This window comes from Leucoraja erinacea, chromosome 35 (genome assembly GCF_028641065.1).
Source record: "Leucoraja erinacea ecotype New England chromosome 35, Leri_hhj_1, whole genome shotgun sequence".
NCBI classification, from domain to species: domain Eukaryota; kingdom Metazoa; phylum Chordata; class Chondrichthyes; order Rajiformes; family Rajidae; genus Leucoraja; species Leucoraja erinaceus.
In genome coordinates, this window is record NC_073411.1 from 627,619 (window position 1) to 653,698 (window position 26,080).

Sequence of the window (26,080 nt, forward strand, 5' to 3'; positions counted from 1 at the left end):
ACTAGAATGTTGCCTGGGTTTCAACAACTAAGTTACAGAGATAGGTTGAAAAAGTTAGGTCTTTATTCTCTGGAGCGCAGAAGGTTAAGGGGGGACCTGATAGAGGTCTTTAAAATGATGAGAGGGATAGACAGAGTTGATGTGGACAAGCTTTTCCCTTTGAGAATAGGGAAGATTCAAACAAGAGGACATGACTTCAGAATTAAGGAACAGAAGTTTAGGGGTAATATGAGGGGGAATTTCTTTACTCAGAGAGTGGTAGTGGTGTGGAATGAGCTTCCAGTGGAAGTGGTGGAGGCAGGTTCATTGGTATCATTTAAAAATAAATTGGATAGGCATATGGATGAGAAGGGAATGGAGGGTTATGGTATGAGTGCAGGCAGGTGGGACTAAGGGGAAAAAAAAAGTTGTTCGGCACGGACTTGATAGAAAGCTTTATTGTCATTCAAACCTAGGTTTGAACAAAATATAATTTCTACAGTTTTTTACATACAAAACAATCCAAGACCCACATTTAACATAGTTTACATAAACATCCATCACAGTGAGTCTCCAATATCTCCTCACTGTGATGGAAGGCAAAGTCTTTATCTCTTCCCTTTGTCCCTTCTCCCGTGGTCCAGCAGTCCAACTGCAGTGTCGAGGCGAACTGGGGCTCTGATGTTAAAGCCCCTGGCAGGCGATGGTAAGTCCTGAGGCCGTTTAAGCCACGCTGGGTGATGTTAGGCCCCGGCTCCATGTCCTTAAACCCGCGATTCCAGCGGGAGAAGTCGCCATTGCGGAGCTTGGAAAAGCGGTCTCCCACCAGGGACCTGCGAGCTCCCGATGTTCCCGTCCGCCGGGTCTGCGGCCGGTGCCTCCGAACTCCAAAAGTCGGGTCGCAGCCGCACGCCACCACAGCTCTTCCCGCTCCGAAGTTGGCCAGCTCCATGATGTCAGTTCCGCAGGCTCTGCAACTGGAGCCCTCAGGTTAGTCCCGGCCGGAGGTTGCCGCCGGCTCCACGATGTTAGGCCCAACGACATCCGAGACCCGACAGGGAATAGCCGGGTCGCCGCGCAGGGAAGCGATTTAAACGGTTTCCCCCACAGCCTCCCCCCCCCCCGCCCCCCCACCACTACCCCCCACATATACACAGCTAAAAAAAATAATAAAAACTAACTCAAGACATACATTTAACAAGACAAAAATTTAAAAAAGACAGACGACTGTAGTCGAGCCGCTATCGTTAGGTGCCGCCACTCCTAATATATATAAGCATCTGGATAAACAGGGTCTGATTAGGAACAGTCAACATGGATTTGTGCCTGGAAGGTCATGTTTGACTAATCTTCTTGAATTTTTTGAAGAGGTTACTAAGGAAATTGATGAGGGTAAAGCGGTGGATCTTGTCTATATGGACTTCAGTAAGGCCTTTGACAAGGTTCCACATGGAAAGTTGGTTAAGAAGGTTCAATTGTTGGGTATTAATGGTGGAGTAGCAAGATGGATTCAACAGTGGATGAATGGGAGATGCCAGAGAATAATGGTGGATGGCTGTTTGTCAGGTTGGAGGCCAGCGACTAGTGGGGTGCCTCAGGGATCTGTGTCGGGTCCACTGTTGTTTGTCATATACATCAATGATCTGGATGATGGTGTGGTAAATTGGATTAGTAAGTATGCAGATGATACTAAGATAGGGGGTGTTGTGGATAATGAAGTAGATTTTCAAAGTCTACAGAGTGATTTAGGCCATTTGGAAGAGTGGGCTGAAGGATGGACTTTAATGCTGATAAGTGTGAGGTGCTACATCTTGTCAGGACAAATCAAAATAGGACGTACATGGTAAATGGTAGCGAATTGAGGAATGCAGTTGAACAGAGGGATCTAGGAATAACAGTGCATAGTTCCCTGAAGGTGGAATCTCATGTCGATAGTGTGGTAAAGAAAGCTTTTGGTGTGCTGGCCTTTATAAATCAGAGCATTGAGTATAGAAGACTATACCCAGCCACTGACACTCTCCTCCGCCTAGCGGAGCTGGTCCTTACCCTCAATAACTTCACGTTCGACTCCTCCCATTTCCTCCAAACACAAGGCGTAGCTATGGGCACACGCATAGGCCCTAGCTATGCCTGCCTCTTTGTCGGTTACAGAATAATAAAACCTGTGGAATGGATGATATTCATTACGTGGTTGGTTGGAGTCAGTACCAGCACAATTAGTATATTAAACTTTGAATCTTCAGATGTCCTGGTTCAAGCTAAAGTTAAAGACAAATAATAACCTCCACACACATTCCCCTACAAGTATCTCTGCCATCTTTTAAAATATGCCCTTCTTTGAACAAGTTGTTAAACATCGCATCTGAACAAGTTTGCATCTGATTTCAATCCTTGAGGATGTTCATCTACATGTTCAATTAATAAAACAACGAGATTGGGGACATTTCTATTCAACCTGTCAAAGATATTTGGGGGGGGGGGGGTGCTTTAGAAATAGTCAGTGAGGTAAACAAACATAATAGTTGAGTGGCAAATGACAATAGTGCTACCTTCCCAATATTTAACTGAAGGAAATAATGGGTTATCGGGGCTGTATGTTGTGACAGACAGCCTGTCACCTTGCATGTCATTTTAATATTACACATCCCATCCAAGTGTTCAAGTGAGTTTATTGTCATGTGTCCCGGTATAGGACAATGAAATTCTTGCTTTGCTGAAGCACACAGAAAATAGTAGGCATTTACTACAAAACAGATAAATGTGTCCATATGCCATGATATAAATATATACACACATGAATAAATAAACTGGTAAAGTGCAAATAACAGAAAGTGGTTATTAATAATCAGAGTTTTGTCCGAGCCAGGTTTAATAGCCTGATGGCTGTGGGGAAGTAGCTATTCCTGAATCTGTTGCAGTCTTCAGGCCTGAAGGTAGCAGGGAGATGAGTGTGTGGCCAGGATGGTGTGGGTCTTTGATGATACTGCCAGCCTATTTGAGGCAGTGACTGGAGAGAAGGACAGGCCCATAAGTGTGTGGGAATAGCGTAGATCAGGGGAGCCGCGACCAGCTGTGTCACTCGTTGTCCAGCCCACTCTCCGCCGATAGACACAAAAATCCGGAGTAACATCCAATTTCCCCTTTGTCTGTGGACAAGCACTAAAGGCCCATTGATCTGCGGCGCTGCTCAATATTTGATTGGCTTTGTGGCGATCAGAGCCAGATGTCACCGTGTCTCGGCACTCGGCCCTACACAGCCCTGCTAGTTGGACAAGGTTCAGTTTAGAGATACAGCGTGGAAACAGGCCCTTCGGCCCACCGAGTCCACACCGACCAGCGATCCCCGCACATTAACACTATCATACACACACTAAGGACAATTTACACATACCAAGCCAATTAATCAGTCTGAAGAAGGGTCCCGACCCAAAAAGTCACCCATTCCTTCCCTCCAGAAATGCTGCCTGACCCGCTGAGTTACTCCAGCACTTTGTGTCTATTGATTTAAACCAGCATCTGCAGTTCCTTCCTACACGTGTACCTGTCCAAATGCCGTTTAAATGTCATTGTGGTAATTTCAAGTGTAGAATGAAGACAAGAGTGTTTAGTTGTCCCGTGTAGCAACATCAGAACAATGCCATTCTCAGTTGCTGCACCTTAAAAGGCCTGTTAAAGCAACAACACACAGATACATGTAAATAGATTGATTTAGTTTACTATTGCCACCTGTAGCGAGGTACAGGGGAAAGCTTTTGCTGCGTGCTATCCAGTAAATTCAACCAAGCCGCTCACAATGTACAGATAAAGGAGAACGGGCGCAACATATATAATCAATAATACAATGGATTAATAATCAGTAATATTGGGTAATCATCCAGGCATATCAGCGGAGTGGAGGACCAAGTATTAGCATTACAATTAATGCCTCACAGCGCTGGAGACCTGGGTTCAATCCTGGTCCCGGGTACTGTCTGTGTGGAGTTTGCATGTTCTCTCTGTGACCGCATCATGCTCCGGTTTCCTCCCACATCCCAAAGACGTGCAGGTTTGTAGGTTAATTGGCCTTCTGTAAATTGCCCCCTAGTGTGTAGGGAGTGGATGAGAAAGTGGGATAACATTGAACCAGTGTGAACGGGTGATTGATGGTCGGCACGGACACGAGGGGCCTAAGGGCCTGTTTCCACGCTGTATCTTTGAGCTAATTATAATATTGAACAAATCAAGACTTACCTATCGGATTTGAACATGAACAATATTATCCCAAGTATTTGAATGGCATTTGTTCCTGCGATACATGAATCCAAGACTTACATTTAAAGATGAACAAAATATCAATTTAAAGACAGATATCAACTAATTTCCCCGATTAGGTATGAATATCGATTTCTTTAACATCCTCTCTCTCTCTGTCCCTCCACCACCCGAGTGGTACTAGCTTCAACGTAGTTTTGTTGGGTCTCATTGTATGAGAAGGAACTGCAGATGCTGGTTTAAACCGAAGAGAGACACAAAATGCTGGAGCAACTCAGTGGGACAGGCAGCATCTCTGGAGAGAAGGAATGGGTGACGTTTTGGGTCGAGGCACTTCTAAAGGTTTCGGGTCGAGACCCTTGGAAGGTTCATGACCAGAAATGTCACCCATTCCTTCTCTCCAGAGATGCTGCCTGGTCCATGCTGGTCACCAGGGCAAATTCGGCACAGAGACTCTCACGGCAGCGGCGCAACGCTTTTGACGCCTCTGACGGCTCGGGATTCTTGCACTGAGGCTGCTCCATGGCTGGAGCTGCAGCGAGCGACTCGCCAGCCCCGGCTCCCCGTCCGCAACAATCCCCGCCGCAACTTCTGCTTCCATCCCTCCCTCAGCCCTGGCTCTCCAACACTGCGGCCCATGCACTCGATATGAGTTTTGAAATTCTTGCTGATCACAGAATTTCTCACGACAGAGCATGAGAAATTTGTGATCAGCTTGAGAGCGTGAGAATTTGTCGAAATGCATGAGTCTCACACTTGCGGCCTCCAACCTGAACGACCCGAGGGCTTGGGAAACTGCGGTGCTGCAGACTACTCACCATCGTGGGGCTGGCTGGCCGCGGAGCGTGGGGAGCGGTGGTGACTCGCTGCTGCGACTCAACTACTGGGGCTCGGAGGCTCCAGCAACGCAGCCGCAGGTCCGGTGGACTGGGACATCGGGAGCTCGCGGTTCCGGGGGGAGAGACCGCTTCCCGGAGCTCCCGCAACGCGACTTCTCCAGCCCGTGTCGCAGGGTTGGAACGACCCGGAGCGGGGACGTACATCGCCCGGCATGGCTTCATGGCCGGGGGACATTCCAGCAGCGAACTGCAGCGAAAAAGGCTCCAACTTCGAGACTTTTAGACCGGGAGCAGGGCCGTACATCGCCCTGCGCAGCCTAAAATGGCCGTGGGACTTATCATCGCCCGCCTGGGACTTGGACATCGGGAGAGACATGGAGAACAGGGGAGAGAAAAGACTTTGCCTTCCATCACAGTGGGTCCACTGTGATGGATGTTTGTGTGAATTAAATTGTGTGTATGTCTAGGAATTGTCTTTGTTTGTATGGCTGTGGAAACAGAATTTCGTTTGAGCCTCACTGAGGCTCAAATGACAATAAATGGTATTGTATTGTATAGGGTGATTTCACCAAATGTCAAATGAGCGTAGATCCCCCCTCACGTGACCGAAATTTTTAACTGGAGGACATATCTCAGTTTGGTACATGTTAGTGAATGGGGAAACACGCAGTGGTGATTTACAGGTCCAAAATATCGGGAATTATCGCGTTTGCTCGCTGAATTTTATCAAAAGTAAGTTAATAATTCGCGTTTGCTCGCTGAATTTCATCAAAAGTAAGTTAATAATTCCTTACTTTTGATGAAATGCAGCGAGCAAACGCGATAATCCCCGATATTTTGGACCTGTAAATCACCACGGCAAATGTTTGCTGTTCACTTCCGCTGTTTTCTACCTTCAGTTCCCTCTTGTAATTACCTTACTTTCTATCTTTTTTTTTGCCTGAAAATTTAGGTCGCTGTGCTTCACGGTCACCCCGACTAGCACAGAAAATTTCAGCTCAAAAATCGGCCGTTTTCCATGTTTTTAACGGGTGGGAAAGTGCGTGTTCCCCCATTCACTAACATGTACCGATGTGACATATGTCCTCCAGTTAAAATTTTCGGTCACGTGAGGGGGGATCTACGCTCATTTGACCTTTGGTGAAATCACCCTATTGTAATGCGTGAGAGTTGGCAGCCCTGAAAGGGCCTCGAACCAAAATATCACATACATTACATGTCTCCAGAGATGCTGCCTGATCTGCTGAGTTTCCAAATCAGATCTGTATTTCCTCCGATAGACATAAAACGTTGGAGTACCTTGTTTCTCTGGTGTTATTTTATTTTTATTTCAGGTTTCCAGCATTTGCATATTTTAATGCCTGTGATTGTCCCCAGATCTGCTGCCCGAAGCAAAGATGGCGCACGGTTACTTCCTGTCATTAATATGACGCGCGACACGTTGCCCATAACAAACATGGCGATGCATTGCAATCCATCACGTGGCGTAGGCACGTCCTCTTCCGGAACGCGTCACTCTTCCGCGCCTGCGCGATGTTACGCGGCGGCCTGGTCGCGTTGGTCGTGCGGAGGGCGATGTCGGCGCGGCCGGGCAGCGGCGGGGCTCCTGCTGATGGTGGTGGCCGCCGGGGACACGTCCCCGACAGGTGAGGCGGTGGCCAGACTCCAGCCCCTTCCCACCTTCCTCCACCATCCATTACCCCCACCCCCCCCCACCAACCCCTCATCAACTTCCCCAACCTCTCATCCTCTCCCCCCCCTCCCCCCACCCCCCCTCATCCCCCCACCTCTCCACCCCCTCCCCCCCCCCCCCCCACCCACATCTCACCCTCATCAACATCCCACCCTCATCAATCCCCGCCCACATACCCTCACCCCTCCCTCTCTACCCTCGTCTCCTTTAAAGTGAAGGGATTAAAAGTAACATTAGCAAATTTGCAGATGACACAAAGCTGGGTGGCAGTGTGAACTGTGAGGAGGATACTATGGAATGCAGGGTGACGTGGACAGATTGGGGGAGTGGGCAGATGCATGGCAGATGAAGTTTAATGCGGATAAATGTGAGGTTATCCATTTTGGTAGGAAAAACAAGAAGGCAGATTACTATCTAAATTGTGTCAAGTTGGGAAAAGGGGAAGTTCAACGGGATCTGGGGGTCCTTGTACATCAATCTATGAAAGTAAGCAGGTACAGCAGGCAGTGAAGAAAGCGAATGGCACGTTGGCCTTTATAACAAGAGGAATCGAATATAGGAGCAAAGAGGTCCTTCTGCAGTTGTACAGAACCCTAGTGAGACAGCACCTGGAGTATTGTGTGCAGTTTTGGTCTCCTAATTTGAGGAAGGACATTCTTGCTATTGAGGAAGTGCAGTGTAGGTTTACAAGGTTAATTCCCGGGATGGCGGGACTGTCATATGTTGAGAGAATGGAGCAGCTGGGCTTGTACACTCTGGAGTTCAGAAGGATGAGAGGGTATCTCATTGAAACATATACGATTGTTAAGGGCTTGCACACACTAGAGGCAGGAAACATGTTCCTGATGTTGGGGGAGTCCAGAACCAGGGGCCACAGTTTAAGAATAAGGAGTAAGCCATTAGAACGGTGATGAGGAAACACTTTTTTTCTCACAGAGAGTGGTGAGTCTGGAGTTTTCTGCCTCAGAGGGCGGTGGAGGCAGGTTCTCTGGATGCTGTCAAGAGAGAGCTACATAGGGCTCTTAAAAATAGCAGAGTCAGGGGATATGGGGAGAAGGCAGGAACGGGGTACTGATTGGGGATGATCAGCCGTGATCACACTGAATGGCGGTGCTGACTTGAAGGGCCAAATGGCCTACTCCTGCGCCTATTGTCTATTGTAAAGATAGCGGAATCAAAGGATATAGGAAGAAGGCAGGAATGACCATGATCACAGTGAATGACGGTGCTGGCCTGAAAGGCAGAATAGCTTACTCCTGCACCCCCACCCATCCCCTCCCCACCGGCCCCCATCCCCTCCCTCCACGGCCCCCATCCCCTCCCTCCACGGCCCCATCCCCCCCCCCCCACCCCTCCGGCCCCCGGACCCCATCCCCTCCCCCACCGGCCCACATCCCTCTCCCCCCCCCCCCCCCCCCCCCCATCTCCCCCCCCCCCCCCCCCCCCGGCTCCCATCCCATCCCCCCCCCCCCCCCCCGGCCCCCCATCCCCGCTCCCCCCCCCCCCCCCCCCCCCCCCCCCCCCGGCTCCCCTCCCCCCCCTACCCCCCCATCCCCGCTCCCCCCCCTGGCCCCCCCCCCCCCCCGGCTCCCCTCCCCCCCGGCCCCCATCCCCGCTCCCCCCCCGGCCCCCCCTCCCCCCCCCCTCCATCCCCCTCCCCCCCCCCCGGCCCCCATCCCCCCTGGCCACCTCCCCCCTCAACCCCCCATCCCCTCCCCCTCGACCCCCATCCCCCTCGACCCCCCCATCCCCTCCCTGTCACCCATTCCCTCCCCGTCACCATTCTCTCCCCCTCGACCCCCATCCCTTCCCCCTCGACCCCCATCCCCTCGACCCCCCCCCTCCCCCCTCCCCGTCACCCATTCCCTCCCCCATCACCATTCTCTCCCCCCCGACCCCCATCCCCTCGCCCTCCGACCCCCCCTGACTCCATTTCCCCCGACCCCCATTCCCTCCCCCAACCCCCATGCCTTCCTCCCCCCACCTACACTCCCTCTGACACTCTTCCCCCCTTTCTCCTCCCCACCCACTTCACCTCCCCATTCCACCCAACCCTCTCCCCACCCTCAAACCCGTTCCTACCCTTGCCCTAAATCCCCCCCTACCCCCACCCCACCCGCACTCAAATTCTGGAATCGTTCTGACATGTCCTTCTGCTGGGTTCCAGGTGGCAGGAGTACGCAGCACTCGGCCAGCGCCTCCGAGGGACCCGCTTCATCGCTTTCAAAGTTCCACTGAAGAAGGTTAGTGTCTGTCTGTCTGTCTGTCTGTCTGTGTCTCCTGTCTGTGTGTGTGTCTCCTGTCTGTGTGTGTGTCTCCTGTCTGTGTGTGTCTCCTGTCTGTGTGTCTCCTGTCTGTGTGTGTCTCCTGTCTGTGTGTGTCTCCTGTCTGTGTGTGTCTCCTGTCTGTGTGTGTCTCCTGTCTGTGTGTGTGTGTGTGTGTCTCTCCTGTCTGTCTGTGTGTGTCCTGTCTGTATTTGTGTCTGTGTCTCCTGTCTGTCTGTGTCTCCTGTCTGTGTGTGTGTGTGTCTCCTGCTGTGTGTGTGTGTGTGTCCTGTCTGTCTGTGTCTCCTGTCTGTCTGTGTCTCCTGTCTGTGTGTGTCTCCTGTCTGTGTCTGTGTGTGTGTGTGTCTCCTGCTGTGTGTGTGTGTGTCCTGTCTGTCTGTGTCTCCTGTCTGTGTGTGTGTGTGTGTCTCCTGTCTGTGTGATTGTGGTCGGGCTGACCTGCTACGGTAACTGTCAGTGCAGCTCTGTATTTGGAGTTTGTTTTGGACATGTAGTACAGGAACGGGCCCTTCAGCCCACGAGGTGCGTACTGACTGATGCCAATTTGTTGTTCCAGGTGTTTGCAAGCTGCCTGCTGCCCGGTGAAGTCTTCACGCCGATGGATCTTTTGAACCAGATCCAGGAGCAGAGTGAGGAGCTGGGCAAGATCATTGACCTCACCTTCACAAAGCGTTACTACGACCCCGAGGTAAGACTGGGCATAGATCCACGTCAAGCCTGTGGCCAGAAATGTAGGAACAAATTCAGTCATCAGAAGCTGGATTACTATTCTTTGTTGACAGGTACTGACTGATCACGTTTCTTACTGAGCAACTTTGCTTTTCACCAGTACTGCCCAGGTGACTGTTTTATTTTGATTTGATCCCGCTTTTGCAAGAATAATATCTAATTCCAATCTAACTTTGTATTCTTAACTTTGTCTTTTTTAAAAAAAAAATCAATATTGTTACTCTTTTATTTTAGATATTTAGTTTAGAGATACAGCATCGAAACAGGCCATTCTGCCCACCAAGTCTAGGCTGACCATCAATACAACCACACTAGTTTTGTTATCCCACTTTCTCATCCATCTACAAAGCACTAGGGGAAATCTTACTGAGGCCAATTAACCTGCAAGCCTGCACGTCTTTGCGATGTGGGAAGAAGCTGGAGCACCCGGAGAAAACCCACGAGGTTACGGATAACTTGCGAACTCGACTTAGTTCCATTTCATATTTCCCCCCACACCACCAAATAAAAAGCTTGCACATTTCTCCAGAAATCATCGTCATTTTCTTTCAAGATGAAGCGACTCATTCCTCTCTGAGAGTTCAGTGGCTCTTGCTTAATCTGAAATGTGTGGCAATCGGTGACACAGTGGACCAGGGCTGTATGGGAGGGTTTGCGTTGCTCAGAGGGTGAAAGGCAGCCAGCGTGTAGAGGCAACGGTGTTCTGGTGAAACCAGTGGTGAACTGGTGAGTAAAAGCTAGCGCTGTCAGTGCAGATTGCAGAACATGGAACGGTGAAGGATGGGAACAGGCCCTTTCGCCCACAATGTCTATGCCAAACATGATGCCAAGACCAACTCTTATCTGCCATCACACAATCCATATCCCTCCATTCCCTGCATAACCATGTGCCTATCCAAAACTGCATGTAATACTCCAAATGCGGCCTAATCAAAGTTCTACTGCATCATGACATCCTGACATATTCATTTCCCCAATCAAGAAGGCAAGCATACCATATGCTGTCTTTACCACTTTATCTAGGTGTTGCCACTTTTAAAAGTTGGACTTGGACCCAAAGATTCCTCTGCACATCAGTGCTGTTCAGGTTCATCCCGTCAATTGTATATTTTCCCCTTGCATTCAACTTCCCAAAGTGCAATATTTCATACTTGCCCAGATTAAATTCCATCTCCTTCCTCGGTCATTAATTTCTGCATTAAAGTAGCTACCCGCTCCTGTGCTGTGCCTTAATGTGCTTGATTTTCTGTTGTAGGAGCTGCCGGATGGTTTGCACTATGAGAAGATTTTCACCGCTGGCCACGAAGTACCCAATGCAAAAAACATTTTAAGTTTCAAACGAGCTGTGAAAACATTCCTGTTGGAGAACATGGACAATGGTAAGCACATCTGTGGGCAGGGAAGTGATGGAAGGTGGGCTGCTGGGTGTGTCGTGGTCAGGAGTCCTTTGTGGGGTGGGGAGAGAAGGGACCAGGTGTGGGAAGGCGTTCAGTTATTCAGTCATTTACTTAGGGGGTGCGTGGAAGTGGGCAGACAGATAAAGTCAGCCGTCCCTTCTACATCAACACGCCAGGCCTTCACCATTTACTGTCTAAATTTGACCCTTATTTGGCTTTTAAATGCATCGGAGTTAAATTCCCAAATCAAGGTCATCGTTATAAAGTCATACAAAGGGCCCTTTGGCCTAACATGCCCACACTGACCCACATGTCCCATCTACACTAGTCTCATTTTGCGTCTGGCCCATATCCCTCTATCCTATCCATGTACCTGTCTAAATGTTTCTTGAACATTGCAATGGTGAACCATGCCCATGGCAGAGGTCCCGAGTCTGAAGATTCAGCCTTGCTGAGAGGCTGTGGATATCTCCATCGTTGTTTGGGGGTGGGAATGTGTTGTACATCGGTGATGGTGGTGGGAATGTGTGGACTGGCCAAATACCATGTGCCGACCACAACAACAGACTTTTTTTAATGCTGAATCTGCGTCCATGCAGAGACATAGAGACTGTGGTCCTTGTAGATGGTGGGAAGGTCTGGACCTCAATCATTCACACCTTCAATGACTTGGCTGAGGCACCAATTATAAAATGGCAGGATTGCCAGTGACACAAAGGTGAATGGGAACCAGGCATGATATTTTTCTTTTCCTTACAATGAAACAGATTTCTCAATTTTTTTTGTGCCCAATTTTGACAGTTTAGTTAGTAAGATCATAAAATAAAAGGGTGAGGGAAGGAGAGTCAGTGGAGGTACCGGTCTGGAGGCGGGTAAGCTTGTGATTCATGATGGAAGTCAGCAAGGTCAGCCAATAACGGGGCGGGGGGGGGGGGGGGGGGGGGGGGGAATACACACGCTGGAGGCCGTGGGCGGAGGGAACACAACAACGCTCTTTGGCTTCTGTTGAGATCAGCCCGGCGGCGCTGTGCGAGCTGTGATGGTGCCCGTTTGTTGGAGGGAACCGGAGCTCGAGTGGGTGAACCGCGAGGCCATGAACGGGAGCACGGGCTCGGGGTGAGCGGGACGCCCGGGCAGTTGAGACGGGGGTGATGGCTGTGTTGATCCCCTCCTCTCTTGTAGGGAAAATAAATAAGTTAGCATGACAGTGTTTAGTGTCTCCCATATGGAGCTGCGACTGGAAAGGGAATGCTACCGACGATGATAGAGGGGGTTCGAGGGATGCGGGGCCCTATCTCCCGGGCAGCGGCTACCCCCTCCCCTTTCTGGTGACTTTCTGTTTATATTGGGAATTTTTGTTTTCATTGTTATTGGCAGAGGTTTTTAGTTTTCTACCTTCTTAGCGTCGATGTGACATCAGTGTATTGACAGTTAACTGTGCCTTGCAGTATTATGCATTATTATGCCTTGAGATGGTACGTTTCGAAGGTGATGTGTAGGTTTTACTTTTGTGTTCTTTTGGCATCTCTACAAATAGTTTGTTTAGAAATTCAGGTAACATTTTTTGTAAATTTTTTTTAGCTGTATGAAGTCAATTATTTCATGAAATATTTATTGTTTGGGGATTATTTTACTGGTTATGTGTTAGAAAAAATGTATAAGCTTCTGTTATGTAAACTACCAGCAGAAAGCTTAGGAATTACTTTCAATTTATTGAAAATGCAGGAGCCCCCTGAACCCCCACCCACCAATTGGAGTGATCTTGACTGAAGACTAAATGTTAGCTAGGCCGAGGCTTGGTGTAATGTCTTATCTGAAGAACACAACATCTCCGAGACTGCTTCCTCTCAGATACGGTGCACCTGCTGGAACCATGGCTGCCGCATCCTTCCTCTGTTGCCCCGGGCAGTGGGTTGGCCGAGCTTTGGAGTCTCTGTTTAGTTGAGACATTCACCACTTCACCTAGTTCCTGAATCCATGTTAACTCATGTAATGTTTCCCACGCTGTCCATCCAGCAGTAAATTGTAGTCTGATTCGACATTATTCATCCCATCAACTCGCCTTAAACCTATGTCCCCTGGTCTATTCTCCTCATTATTTTATACATCTCTCCAAGATAATAATAATAATAACTTTTATTTATGGGCACATTTCAAGAATCTCAAGGACATCTTAAAAAATTTAGTAAACAAAATACAAAACGTGTAAGCGGAATGAAACAAAACAAAAAATAACGACAAAAAAATAAATAAAAAATAAATCGTAAAGGCATCAAATCAACAATACACAAATCAAAGACACAATTCAAAGATCACCTCTCATCCTCCTGCACTCCATGGAATAAAGTGCTAGCTTGCCCAACCTCTCCCTACAGCTTTTTATTTTTAGAGATACAGCATGGAAACAGGCCCTTCGGCCCACCGAGTCCGCACCGACTGGCGATCCCCGCACACTAACACTACCCTACACACACTAAGGACAATTTACATGTACACCAGGCTAATTAATCTACATTCTGTACATCTTTGGATTGTGGGAGGAAACCGAAGATCTCTGAGAAAAACCCACGCGGTTACGGGGAGAACATACAAACTCCGTGCAGACAGCACGCGTGGTCGGGATTAAACCCGGATCTCTGGCGTTGTAAGGCAGCAACTCTACCGCTGCACCCCTGAGGCCATGGTGAGGCCTTCTAGTCCTGACAACATCCTCGTAAATCTTTTCCGCACTCTTTCCAGTTTATTGACTGCTTCCTTTAGGAGGGTGACCACAACCGAAAACTGTACACCAAATGCCAACTCGCCAACATCTTGTTCAAATAATGTAACATCCCAACTTCTATACTCAGCACCTTGTCTGATGAAGGTTAATGTACCAAAAGCCTTCTTTACTACTCTTATTTAACTGTGATGCCACATTTCAGCAAACCATGTACCTGTATTCCTCGTTTCCTGTGCAGTACAACAGACACAAGGGCCCTGACATTCACTGTGAAGGTTGTGCCCAAAGATCCTATAGCAGATATATGCTACAGGATCTTTGGTCCTGCCCTTGTTTGACATCCCAAAATGCAACGTCTCACATTTATTTGCATTAGACTCCCTTAGCCATTCTTCAACCTACTTGCCCAACTGATCGAGATTCTGCTATAATTATTGACAACTGTTTTCACTATCTACGATACCCACTTTAGTGTCATCTGCAAACTTACTAATTATGCTTTTCACATTCACAGCCAACGTTGCAATAAGCCATAAACATCAAAGGGCCCAGCAACGATTCCCAAGGCACACCACTAGTCACAGGCCTGCATTCCATGAAACATCCTTTCACCACCATCCTGTTTCGTTCCATGAAGCCAATTCAATACCCAGTCAATAGACACAAAATGCTGGAGTAACTCAGTGGGTCAGGCAGCATCTCTGGAGAGATGGAATGGGTGACGTTTTGTGTCGAGATCCTTCTTCAGGCTGAAAGTTACGGGAAACGGAAACGAGATATAGACAATGTAGAGATATAGACCAAATTAATGAAAGATATGCAAAAATGTAACAATGGTAAAGGAAAGGTGGTCGTAGAGTCGGAGAGCAGGAGGAACCATACAGGGGGAGCAGCGAGAGAGGTTGTTGCAGAACTCGCGTTGGAGAGGAGAACTTCTTCAAAGTAGACATGCCTTGAGGGGATTTTGCAGTGGAGCAGATGAAATGTGTAGGAAGGAACTGCAAATGCTGCTGCTGATTCTCCCTGGATCCCAAAACCTGTACGTCTTTGGGAAGTGGGAGGAAACCGGAGCTCCTGCAAGAAACCAATGAAGAGACACAGAGAACGTGCAGACTCAGTCAGCTGTGAGGTAGCAGGTCTGGGAGCCTTGCCATTGTTGACCATAGTCATATATGTATAGAAGTGTACAACATGGAAACTGGCTATTCAGCCCAACTTGTCCGGTGGGCACCCTTCTGTATTAATCCCAAAGTCCGTTGGCCCAAGCCTGTGCCTATATTTTGTGTGGGATGTTGAATGATGTGATCTAATCTGAGCACGCTGACCTTTCTCCACCTGTCTACTTTTAGATAAACTGATTGGAGTTCATTGCACTCACGGCATCAACAGAACTGGCTACCTCATATGCAGGTGGGTTGCTAAAGTGTTTGGTCACGGTTATACTGTAGAGTTTATTGTTATTATCATGTGTATTGAGGTACAGCGAAATGCTGCTTTTGTTGCTTGCTAGCCAGTCAGCGGAAAGACTATACATGATTACAATCAAGCCGTTCATAGTGTAAAGATACAAGATATAGGCAATAAAGTTTAGAACAAGGAAAAGTCCAATTAAAGACAGTCCGAGGATCTCCAATGAGATAAAGGGTTCCTCAGGACTGCTCTCTTGTTAGTTTAGTCCAGTTTATTACCAACTGTAGTGAGGTACAGTGAAGAACTTTTGTTGCATGCTATCCAGTCAGTGGAAAGACTACATGATTACAATCAAGCCGTGCACAGATACAGGAAAAAGGAAAAAACGTTTGGTGCAAGGTAAAGTCTGATTAAAGATATTCCAACGCTCTCCAATGAGAATGATCGTAGCTCAGGACTATTCTCTAGTTGGTGATAGGATGGTTCAGTTGCCTGATGACAACTGGGAAGAAGCTGTCCCTGAATCTAGAGTTTAGTTCCTTTAGTTTAGAGATACAGCGCGGAAACAAAACCTTCGGCCCACCGTGTCCGCTCCGACCAGCGATCCCCACACATTAACACTACCGTACACATGCTAGAGACAAGTTTACATTTATACCAAGCCAATTAACCTACAAACCTGTACGTCTGAAGTGTGGGAAGAAACTGAAGATCTTGTCGAAAACCCACGCAGGTCATGGGGAGAACGTACAAACTCCGTACAGACAAGCCCACAGTCAGGACCAAACCCAGGACTGGCGCTTTTATGCAGTAGCTCTATTGCTGTGCCGTGGAGGTGTGTGTTTCCACACTAGTACTGCAACTGACTGAGTGTCACAAACAAATTTGAGCAGTTCCATCTGTGTTTGGAATTGGCTTTCAGAGGATGTTGCCGCTGTACTGAGGCGACTGTGGCTGAAGTGAGGCGACTGTTTCGGATCCCCATGGTCCAAAAATCTGTATCCTTGCATCGACTCCCGAGCCACACATGTACCCTCACTACCACGTGGCATCGAGTGAGGGTACTAATCTGTGGGTAATCCGGAGATTATTACCTTCAGTCCTGCATTTTAACCTGTTGCGTAATTCCCCATATTCACACTGCGGGATCTCATCCCTTTTCCTGCCCGTGTCATTTGTGCCAGCATGCACTTTGCAGAACGACTGCCATCCCTCGCCATCCCTCTTGAGAATGTTCTGCAACTGCTCAGAGATGTCTGGACCCTGGCACCAGGATGCCAACACACTAACCTGCCGTTATACAACACAATAACCAGGATATTCGTGTGCTCCTTGTCCACTCACTTTCCCGGTGGTCAGCCATCCACCCAAGGTTTGACCACCTCACTTTAACTCCTGTCTATAACAGCCTCAGTCTCCCGGATGAACCCAGGACCACCCAGCTGCTGCTCCAGTTCCCTGACGCTGTCTGTAAGGAGTTGCAGCTGGACACACGTCCCATAGTTGTAGAGCTCTGGGACACTGGACGTCTCCCTAACTTCTCACATCCTGCAGGAGCAGCATTAGCGGTGGGGGGGGGCACGATTACACACAAAGTCAGGACTTCTGGAAACGAGCTAGAGTGTTACTGTAGAGTGTAGGGTTATTGTTCGCCTGTTCATTGCTCCTTTCCCTTGTCTTCCCTCCTCAAGGTATCTGATTGATGTGGATGGGATGGACCCTCGACATGCAATCGACTGTAAGTGCTTGGATGTTACTAGCTGAACTTCCTGAATGTTTTCTTTCTTGTCTCTTTAAATCTAAACTTTCTTCATCCCTGGTTCCTTCTCTCAAGTGTTCAATAGATCCCGTGGATATTCAATTGAAAGACAGAATTACATTCAGGATTTGTTGCAGGGACCACATCGAAGGTAAGGTCAACTGAATCACGTTTAGTAGCATCTCTCAGCACTCCGCTTCCCTGGGCGTTATGGCTCTTCCTCGTCGACCACCTACTTGCTCAGATGTACTACCGGTGCCTCCTGTCTTTCCTCCACCTTCTCCCGTTTCTGAAAGTTCTGCAGGTGATTGTTTTAGATCTGCACTATCTGTTGTATAGCGTTGAGGCTGGCCTTTCAGCCCAACTCATCCATGCTGACCAAGCTAGTCCTATTTGCCACAACTTTTCCTACCCTGTCCAAAATATCATTCAGGCATTACAGTTTTACCTGCTTGCACCACTTCCTCTGGCAACTCGTTCCATATACCCACCACCTTCGGTGTGAAAGTTGCCTTTCAGGTCCCCCTCTCACCTTCAGCCTCAGTCTTTTAGTTTTAGACTCCCTTACACTTGTGTGTCAGCAGGAGATGAGGCACTTGTTAAAGGCCTCCCACTCTAGAACAACAGCACAACAACAGCCTTGTAGTCATTCAGCTTGCAAACAGGCCCTTTGTCCCAACTGATACATGGTGACCAAGGTATCTATCTGATCTAGTCGTTTGCCTGTATTTGTCCCATATTTTCTATTTATGTACCTGTCCAAATATCTTTTAAACGTAATGATAATTGCCACTTCAGCTTCCTCTGGCAGCCCATCACCATTGATGTGAAAAAGTTGACCCTCAGGTCCCTTTTAAATCTTTCCCCTTTCACCTTAAACCTATGTCCTTTAGTTATTGGCTTACCTTTGTAAAAAAACTCGCCATCCACCTTGGATCTATGCCCCACTATTATATGAAACTCAGATCACCGTTCAGTCTCCTTTGCTCCAGAACATTTTTCTGCACCATCTCCTGGAATATGGAGACATGAACTGCAACAAAATTCCAGGTGTGGTTTTGCCGTTTTGTGCAGTTGTAACTGGCGTGCCAACGCTTGCACTCAAGGCGCCAACCAGCGTGGAATACGCTGTCCTTGCCACCCTGTCTAACTGTGTTGCTTTTTCAACCATGTACTTGAACCCCCATGTCCCTCAGCTCCACAACACTCCCCGGGGCCCTACCATTCACTGTGTAAGTCCTGCCCTGATTTAACATCCGAATATGCACCATTTGCACTTGCCTAAGTTAAATTCCATCTGCCATTCTTTGGCCCACTTCCTCATTTAATCTCAATTCTTTTGCAGCCTGAGGCAATCTTCACTGTCCATTATACGACCAAGTTTTGGTGTCACCCGTGAATTACGAATCGTGCCACCTATGTTCGCATTGAGATTGTTAATATAGATGACAATCAACAGTTTAGTTTGGAGATACAGCGCGGAACCGGGCCCTTCGGTCCACCGAGTCTGCGCAGACCAGTGATCCCCGCACACGAACGCTATCTTACACACACGAGGGACTATTTGCAATTTAACCACGCCAATTAACCAACAAACCAGTGTGTCTTTGTAGTATGGGAGGAAACCTGAGCACCCGGAAAAAACCCATGCAGGTTACGGGGAAACCGTGTCAACTTCAAACATACAGCACCCGGGTCTCAAGCAAAGTAAGGCAGTTACCCTCCACTACTACCCTCTGACACGTTCCATAAAGCCTTTAGGGAACGAGGGTTCTCCTCTTCCATTATAGATGAGGCCCTAACAAGGGTCTCCTCGGTATCTCGCAGCTCCGCTTTTGCTACCAAAAAGCTGGAGTAACTCAGCGGATCAGTCTCTGGAGATCATCTCTGGAGAAAAGGAATAGGTGATTTTCGGGTTGAGTCCCTTCTTCAGACTAAACAAAACTTTGTGAGACGCTATTTCCTAGTTCACAAAGCAAATCTGAACTATTGCTAATCAAGCCTTGTCTTCACAAATCTGAGTCCCTCTTGGCTGATCAGATGATCAGGTCGTACTTTGTCGACAATCCTGCAGAACTTGAATCTTACAAGGGCGGTTGTGGAACTGGACTGTGAGAAGCCAGGCGATGTTGTTGTGCTGACGTGGGCCTGCTTGTGTTGATCGGTGGAAGGTTCCACTGACGAGCAGCATTTGTTTGCTCCTCAACTGCAAAGTGATTCCCACAAGGAGACTGAATTTAAAACCCTTGCCTTTTAACCTGTTCCTTTTTGTCCCATTAAGTGACAGTGGGAAGCGTTGTACTGCCTATAATCTCGTGTCATTTCTTCTGTTGTACAGCAATAAAGGAATCGAATTGCTGGGTTCTTGCGTAGCCCCAGAACAGATGGGACGTTTCCGTCAGCAGTCTGTGTTCACACCACGAGGGAGGTAAGCAATGGCCCGTGCCCAGCAAGTACCCGTGTAGTGGCATGTTGCAGGTGATGCATCGTCCAGTGGGTGTGAGACTGGTAACTGGCTGCGTTGAAATTATGGTCCAAATACAGGGAAACATTCGTGCGTGGAAAAGGTTTAGAGGGATGGGGTCAATGCAGACCAAAGGAACTAATTCAGGAAGGGATCTTGGTTGGTTTGGAGAAGTTGGTCTGGAGGACTTGCTGACTCTGAGGGGAGGAGGAAGGGGGAGCAGGTACAGGATGGTGCAAACCTTGACAAACGCAAACATTACGTTATCCAGGTTATTGTCATACACAAGTATGATGAGGTGCAGGAAGATATCCTGCTTGCACCACAGGCACATAGACTTGCACAACACAACCTTATAACAGCCTTAAAAGACTGCAAGAATGCAATTAGTAAAAAAATATTTGTATGTGCAAGAATTGGTCCATGGTGTCCTGCTGCTGAGGTAGGACTAGGATTGTGCAAGTCAGTTCACGAGCCGGATAGTTTAGTTTGGTCATAAGGAATAGGAGTAGAATTAGGCCATTCAACCCATCAAGTCTATTCCGCCAGAGATTGATCATGGTTTATCTATCTCTCCCTCTAACCCCATTCTTCTGCCTTCTCCCCATAACGTCTGACACCCATACTTATCAAGAATCTATCGATCACTGCCTTAAATATATCCACTGACTTTGCCTCCACAAATAATTCCACAGACTCACCATCCTCTGACTAAAGAAATTCCTCTTCATCTCCTTCTAAAAATAACGTCCTTTAAGAACCATATAACAATTACAGCACGGAAACAGGCCATCTCGGCCCTACAAGTCCGTGCCGAACAAATTTTTTTCCCCTTAGTCCCACCTGCCTGCACTCATACCATAACCCTCCTACGCCCAGTGCCATCATCATATGTTAACGCACATCATATATTCACTTACTAATTCCTGGGATCGTGCTTGGAAACCTCCTCTGGGCCCTCTCTAGAGCCAGCACATCCTTCCTCAGATATTTTGCCCAAAATTCTCATCCATATGCCTATCCAATTTATTTTTAAATGATACCAATGAACCTGCCTCCACCACTTCCACTGGAAGCTCATTCCACACCGCTACCACTCTCTGAGTAAAGAAGTTCCCCCTCATATTACGCTTAAACTTCTGTCCCTTAATTCTGAAGTCATGTCCTCTTGTTTGAATCTTCCCTATTCTCAAAGGGAAAAGCTTGTCCACATCAACTCTGTCTATCCCTCTCATCATTTTAAATACCTCTATCAAGTCCCCCCTTAACCTTCTGCGCTCCAGAGAATAAAGACCTAACTTATTCAACCTATCTCTGTAACTTAGTTGTTGAAACCCAGGCAACATTCTAGTAAATCTCCTCTGTACTCTCTCTATTTTGTTGACATCCTTCCTATAATTGGGCGACCAAAAATTGTACACCATACTCCAGATTTGGTCTCACCAATGCCTTGTACAATTTTAACATTACATCCCAGCTTCTATACTCAATGGTCTGATTTATAAAGGCTAGCATACCAAAAGCTTTCTTTACCACCCTATCTATATGAGATTCCACCTTCAAGGAACTATGCACGGTTATACCCAGATCCCTCTGTTCAACTGTATTCTTCAATTCCCTACCATTTACCATGTACGTCCTATTTTGATTTGTCCTGCCAAGGTGTAGCACCTCACATTTATCAGCATTAAACTCCATCTGCCATCTTTCAGCCCATTTTTCCAAATGGCCTAAATCACTCTGTAGACTTTGGAAATCCTCTTCATTATCCACAACACCCCCTATTTTAGTATCATCTGCATACTTACTAATCCAATTTACCACACCTTCATCCAGATCATTGATGTACATGACAAACAACAAAGGACCCAACGCAGATCCCTGAGGCACCCCACTAGTCACCTGCCTCCAACCCGATAAACAGCCATCCACCATTACCCTCTGGCTTCTCCCATTCAGCCACTGTTGAATCCATCTTGCTATTCCTGCATTTATACCCAACAGTTGAACCTTCTTAACCAACCTTCCATGAGGAACCTTGTCAAAGGCCTTACTAAAGTCCATATAGACAACATCCACTGCCTTACCCTCGTCAATTTCCCTAGTAACCTCTTCAAAAAATTCAAGAAGATTAGTCAAACATGACCTTCCAGGCACAAATCCATGTTGACTGTTCCTAATCAGACCCTGTTTATCTAGATGCTTATATATATTATCTCTAAGTATCTTTTCCATTAATTTGCCCACCACTGAAGTCAAACTAACAGGTCTATAATTGCTAGGTTTACTCTTAGAACCCTTTTTAAACAATGGAACAACATGCGCAGTACGCCAATCCTCGGGGACTATTCCCGTTTCTAATGACATTTGAAATATTTCTGTCATAGCCCCGGCTATTTCTACACTAACTTCCCTCAATGTCCTAGGGAATATCCTGTCAGGACCTGGAGACTTATCCACTTTTATATTTTTCAAAAGTGTCAGTACTTCTTTTACTTTGAACCTCATAGTATCCATAGCTACTCTACTAGTTTCCCTTACCTCACATAATTCAATATCCTTCTCCTTGGTGAATACCGAAGAAAAAAAATTGTTCAATATCTCCCCCATCTCTTTTGGCTCTGCAGATAGCTGTCCACTCTGTCTCTCCAATGGACCAATTTTATCCCTCGTTATCCTTTTGCTATTAACATAGCTGTAGAAACCCTTTGGATTTACTTTCACCTTACTTGCCAAAGCAACCTCATATCTTCTCAGGCTATGACCCCCAGTCCTAGACCCTCCCACTAGTAGAAACATCCACTCTATCCAAGCCTTATGGTATTCTGTACGTTTCAATGAGATCTTCCCCCCGCCTCATTCTTCTAAACTCCAGCGAGTACAAGCCCAGTGCCATCATCATATGTTAACGCACATCATATATTCACTTACTAATTCCTGGGATCGTGCTTGTAAACCTCCTCTGGGCCCTCTCTAGAGCCAGCACATCCTTCCTCAGATATTTTGCCCAAAATTGCCCATTTTATTGAACAATGTTGTTTATTATGTTATCTATTGAGTACCGGCTGCTGCAAGTAAGAATGTCATTGTTCTGTTTTGGGGGCATATGACAATAAAACATTCTTAACTCTTGGTTGTCCCCTTACAGAACAAATCGCGGAAAGTATCCACCAAGAAACGACTTCCGTGAATTCAGTCACTTTGCCTGCCCGCCTGTTCAGCCTGCTGATTCTTACTTGGCGAGGCAGCGTTCCAGAGAACAGGGGTTTGGACCCCGTGCTGTTCATCACCCGGCGCTGGGCAATGGACACAGGGCCTACTCTGACTCTACTGGCGGGTGGTGGGACTCGTCAAGGACGAGCTGTCAGTCACAGTCGTCGTGGCGTTCTCGTCAGCTACCATCTGACTGGGAGAAGAATCGGCCCGTGAACCCCTGGGACGGTTATCAGCCCCCTCACGGAACCAGGGACACCAGTGAACGGAAATCAGTCTCTCGAGGTCAGGTTAGGCTGAATACACATCGACGATGGGACAATTGATAAGCAAATGCAAAAGATTTTAGTCACTTTGATTAAACGTAACTGAAAGAAATAATGTGCAGGATGAAACGGAGAGGCTGCTTCGGTGGCTGCATCTATGTTCAGTTATCGGTAGATCGTTTGTCTATTGCTGCCTCTGAACTGTGGAGGAACCTCCATTCATCTGCCTTAATATTGTGCTTGGCTCCCAATCCTTGATTCATTTTCTGATGTCACTGCTTCTCGAACTTCTTCTTTTCGCAAAACAAACACTTTTAATCAGTTCATAATCTCCCCATACATAGTGCAGATTTTAAAAGACATGGCCTCGAATACTATATTGTGAAGGTGGTCTAAGGGGTGGTGAATATTGCCAGCACATTGTACAGGTACTGCTCCCCTGTTGAGTTAGGGGATCACACTGCAGTCCACACTGTATTAACACCTGTACAATTTTAAACACATGTGCGGCTGCAATGCTTCAGATCGGGGGCAGCAGATCATGCCTTGACAGTCCTCTGATGGACCAGCACTCGAGTGTTACCTCAGTTCTCAGTGACTAATTGACCCCTTGACTACAGTCAACCCTCTGAATTAACTAACTAAATAGCCAGCAGGGAAACTGGTGTAGGATGCTGAGGTGGGGCGCAGGGAACTCTATGACCCTAACCGTCCTGTGAGCAACGACTTACTGAGAGGAATTTCACTACTTCCCCGCATCGTTTAAACTGCTCTTTGATTCGACAAAAAGCAATTAATCCAGTAGATTGGTTTAGTATTGGGGTCAATTTCTAATCTATCCAAGGGTTCCAAATAAGTTGCTGACATTTCACTGAGTCCGATCAGAAAACATTGTTACTTGCTACTTTTAAACTTAATTTATTTAATTCCATGGGTTTGTGTGTAGTCCGACTCAAGTGCCGTGACAGCCCAAGTCTAATCCGTACTACAAATGAGCACAGTGCTGGAGTAACTCAGCAGGTCCAGCAGCTTTCCTGGAGAACATGGATAGGTGAACATTTCCAATCCAGACCTTGCTTCAGACTGATCTGTACTAGTTGCCTACTCTGTTCATCTCTGGCTATCTCAAATAGGATAAGAAAAATCATCAGGATCCTCTCAGTTCAAGTGGTCTCTATCTGCAGCCTAGACCTGTCCTTGAATAGAACGTGGGGCACTCAGCACATTGCACAGATACCGGGAAATTATATATCTTTCTGGTGAGTGTGGTGTTATTAGAGAGCAGTGATTAGGCTTGTGTGTGAGAAGGAACTGCAGATGCTGATTTACACCAAAGAGACACAAAATGCTGCAGTAACTCATTGGGTCAGGCAGCATCTCTGGAGAAAGGGAGTAGGTGACGTTTCAGGTCGAGATCCTTCATCAAACTGTCCTATGAAGGGTCATGATCCGTCATGTATTCCTTTTCTCTCGAGATGCTGCCTGACATGCTGAGTTACTCCAGCATCTTCAGTGATTAGGCTGGGTTGCCAGTTGTTCCACATTGTCTTGCTCCTGTGGAGGGCGGGCACTGGGTCTGGAGGATGGCTATAGCTTGTACACTGGCCTCCTTCACACTGAGGCTCAGCTCGGTGGTTCAGGAGCATCTGTGTTCCTGCTTGTGTATCTGATGCTCTGGGCTTCATCCTTTTACCCGACTCCCTAAATTCATTGCATCAGTGATTGAGGAAGTCACTAATCAAGTTTTTCTACGGTTTTTGGTATCGAATGTAATCTGGAATCAAAATAAATGAATTTGGTCATTTGTATTATTTTTATCTCCACTTCCTGCAGTGTTTAGAAGCTTCAGAAAAGGCAGAGATGATCTTGATGCAGCCTCATCTGTATAAAGGCCATGACTCCAACCACATCCAGTCGACACAATGAATGTGTCACAGTCACACAACATGGAAGCATGCCCCGGCCCTGGCTCAAATTGTCCAAAATGCCCCATCTATGCGAGTACCATTCGCTTGCGTTTGACCCATATCCCTCAACCTTTACATTGTGTTGTTTTACCTGCTTCAATTACTTCCTCTGGCAGCTTGTTCAATATACATACCACCACTCAGTGGAAAAAGTTACCCTTTTAAATATTTTCCCTCTCACCTTAAAGCTATGCCCTCTAGTTCTTGATTGCCCAGCCCTGGGGGAAAAAGACACTCTATTCCCTTCATAATTTTATCCACATCTATAAGATGTGTATAAAGGATGGGTCCCAGCCTGTCCAATCTATCCCTGTAACTGTCCCTGGAGTCCTGGCAACATCCTTGACAATTTTCTCTGCACTCTTTGCTGCTTAATGGGCATCTTCCCTGCAGCAGGGTGACTAAAGCTGAACATACTGTGTGGCCTCACCAACAAATTGTACAACTACAACATAAGGTCCCAACTTCTATACTCGAGTCCCTGAGTGATGTAGCTCAGTGTCCCCACTGTTTTCCTCACCGTGCCCATCTCGTGCCACTTGCAGGGAACTATGTACATGAACTCAAGTCTACAACACTTGGTCCAAGTTTCCCCCCTGAGCCAGTCCCACTTGTCTGGACTGCATCCTTTCATGTACCTGTCCCACTGTCTTAAATGCTGATTATGAAACCCCTTTACTACTTCCTCTGATGGCTTGTTCCAAGTACGCACCACACTGCTTGTGAAAAAGGTTGTCCCTTGGTCCCTTTTTAAAACTTCCTCTCACCTTCAACCTATGCTCGTGAGTTTTAGACCCCCGCCCACCCTGGGTAAAAGACTGGCCACTGCATCTTATCAATGCCTGTCATTGTTTTATCTTCCTCTATAAGGAAAACCTTCCCAGCCGATGTGCAATGAAGGATTGCAGCGGGTGTGATGAGGTAGACCAGATCATCCCAGCTGACAAAATGTGTAGGAAAGAACTGCTGATGCTGGTTTAAATCGAAGGTAGAGAAGGAATGGGTGATATTTCGAGTCGAGACCCTGCTTTAGACTCGACCCGAAATGTCACCAAGGGGACCAGCATTCTGGCAGGCATGTTTGCCACTGTTACACGGGTGAGTTT

General features: G+C 47.3%; 1 protein-coding gene across 1 annotated transcript; it reads left to right on the forward strand.

Moving 5' to 3' along the window:
• The first annotated feature begins 6,567 nt into the window (after window positions 1–6,567).
• LOC129713142 (RNA/RNP complex-1-interacting phosphatase-like) lies at window positions 6,568–24,816 on the forward strand. The gene is made up of 9 exons (XM_055661968.1): window positions 6,568–6,715; window positions 8,930–9,005; window positions 9,604–9,735; window positions 11,032–11,155; window positions 15,245–15,305; window positions 16,997–17,043; window positions 17,140–17,215; window positions 19,403–19,492; window positions 22,677–24,816. Exons 1-9 carry the CDS (start codon window positions 6,603–6,605, stop codon window positions 23,065–23,067), a joined length of 1,110 nt encoding a protein of 369 aa, XP_055517943.1. The 5' UTR covers window positions 6,568–6,602; the 3' UTR covers window positions 23,068–24,816.
• The last annotated feature ends 1,264 nt before the right edge of the window (window positions 24,817–26,080 follow it).

Bases quoted from the DNA above. Each gene is read 5' to 3' on its own strand.
- LOC129713142 (XM_055661968.1), top strand. From the start codon at position 6,603: ATGTTACGCGGCGGCCTGGTCGCGTTGGTCGTGCGGAGGGCGATGTCG. The intron at 9,736-11,031 runs GTAAGACTGGGC...TTTCTGTTGTAG, and splicing joins AGCGTTACTACGACCCCGAG to GAGCTGCCGGATGGTTTGCA. The intron at 11,156-15,244 runs GTAAGCACATCT...GTCTACTTTTAG, and splicing joins GTTGGAGAACATGGACAATG to ATAAACTGATTGGAGTTCAT.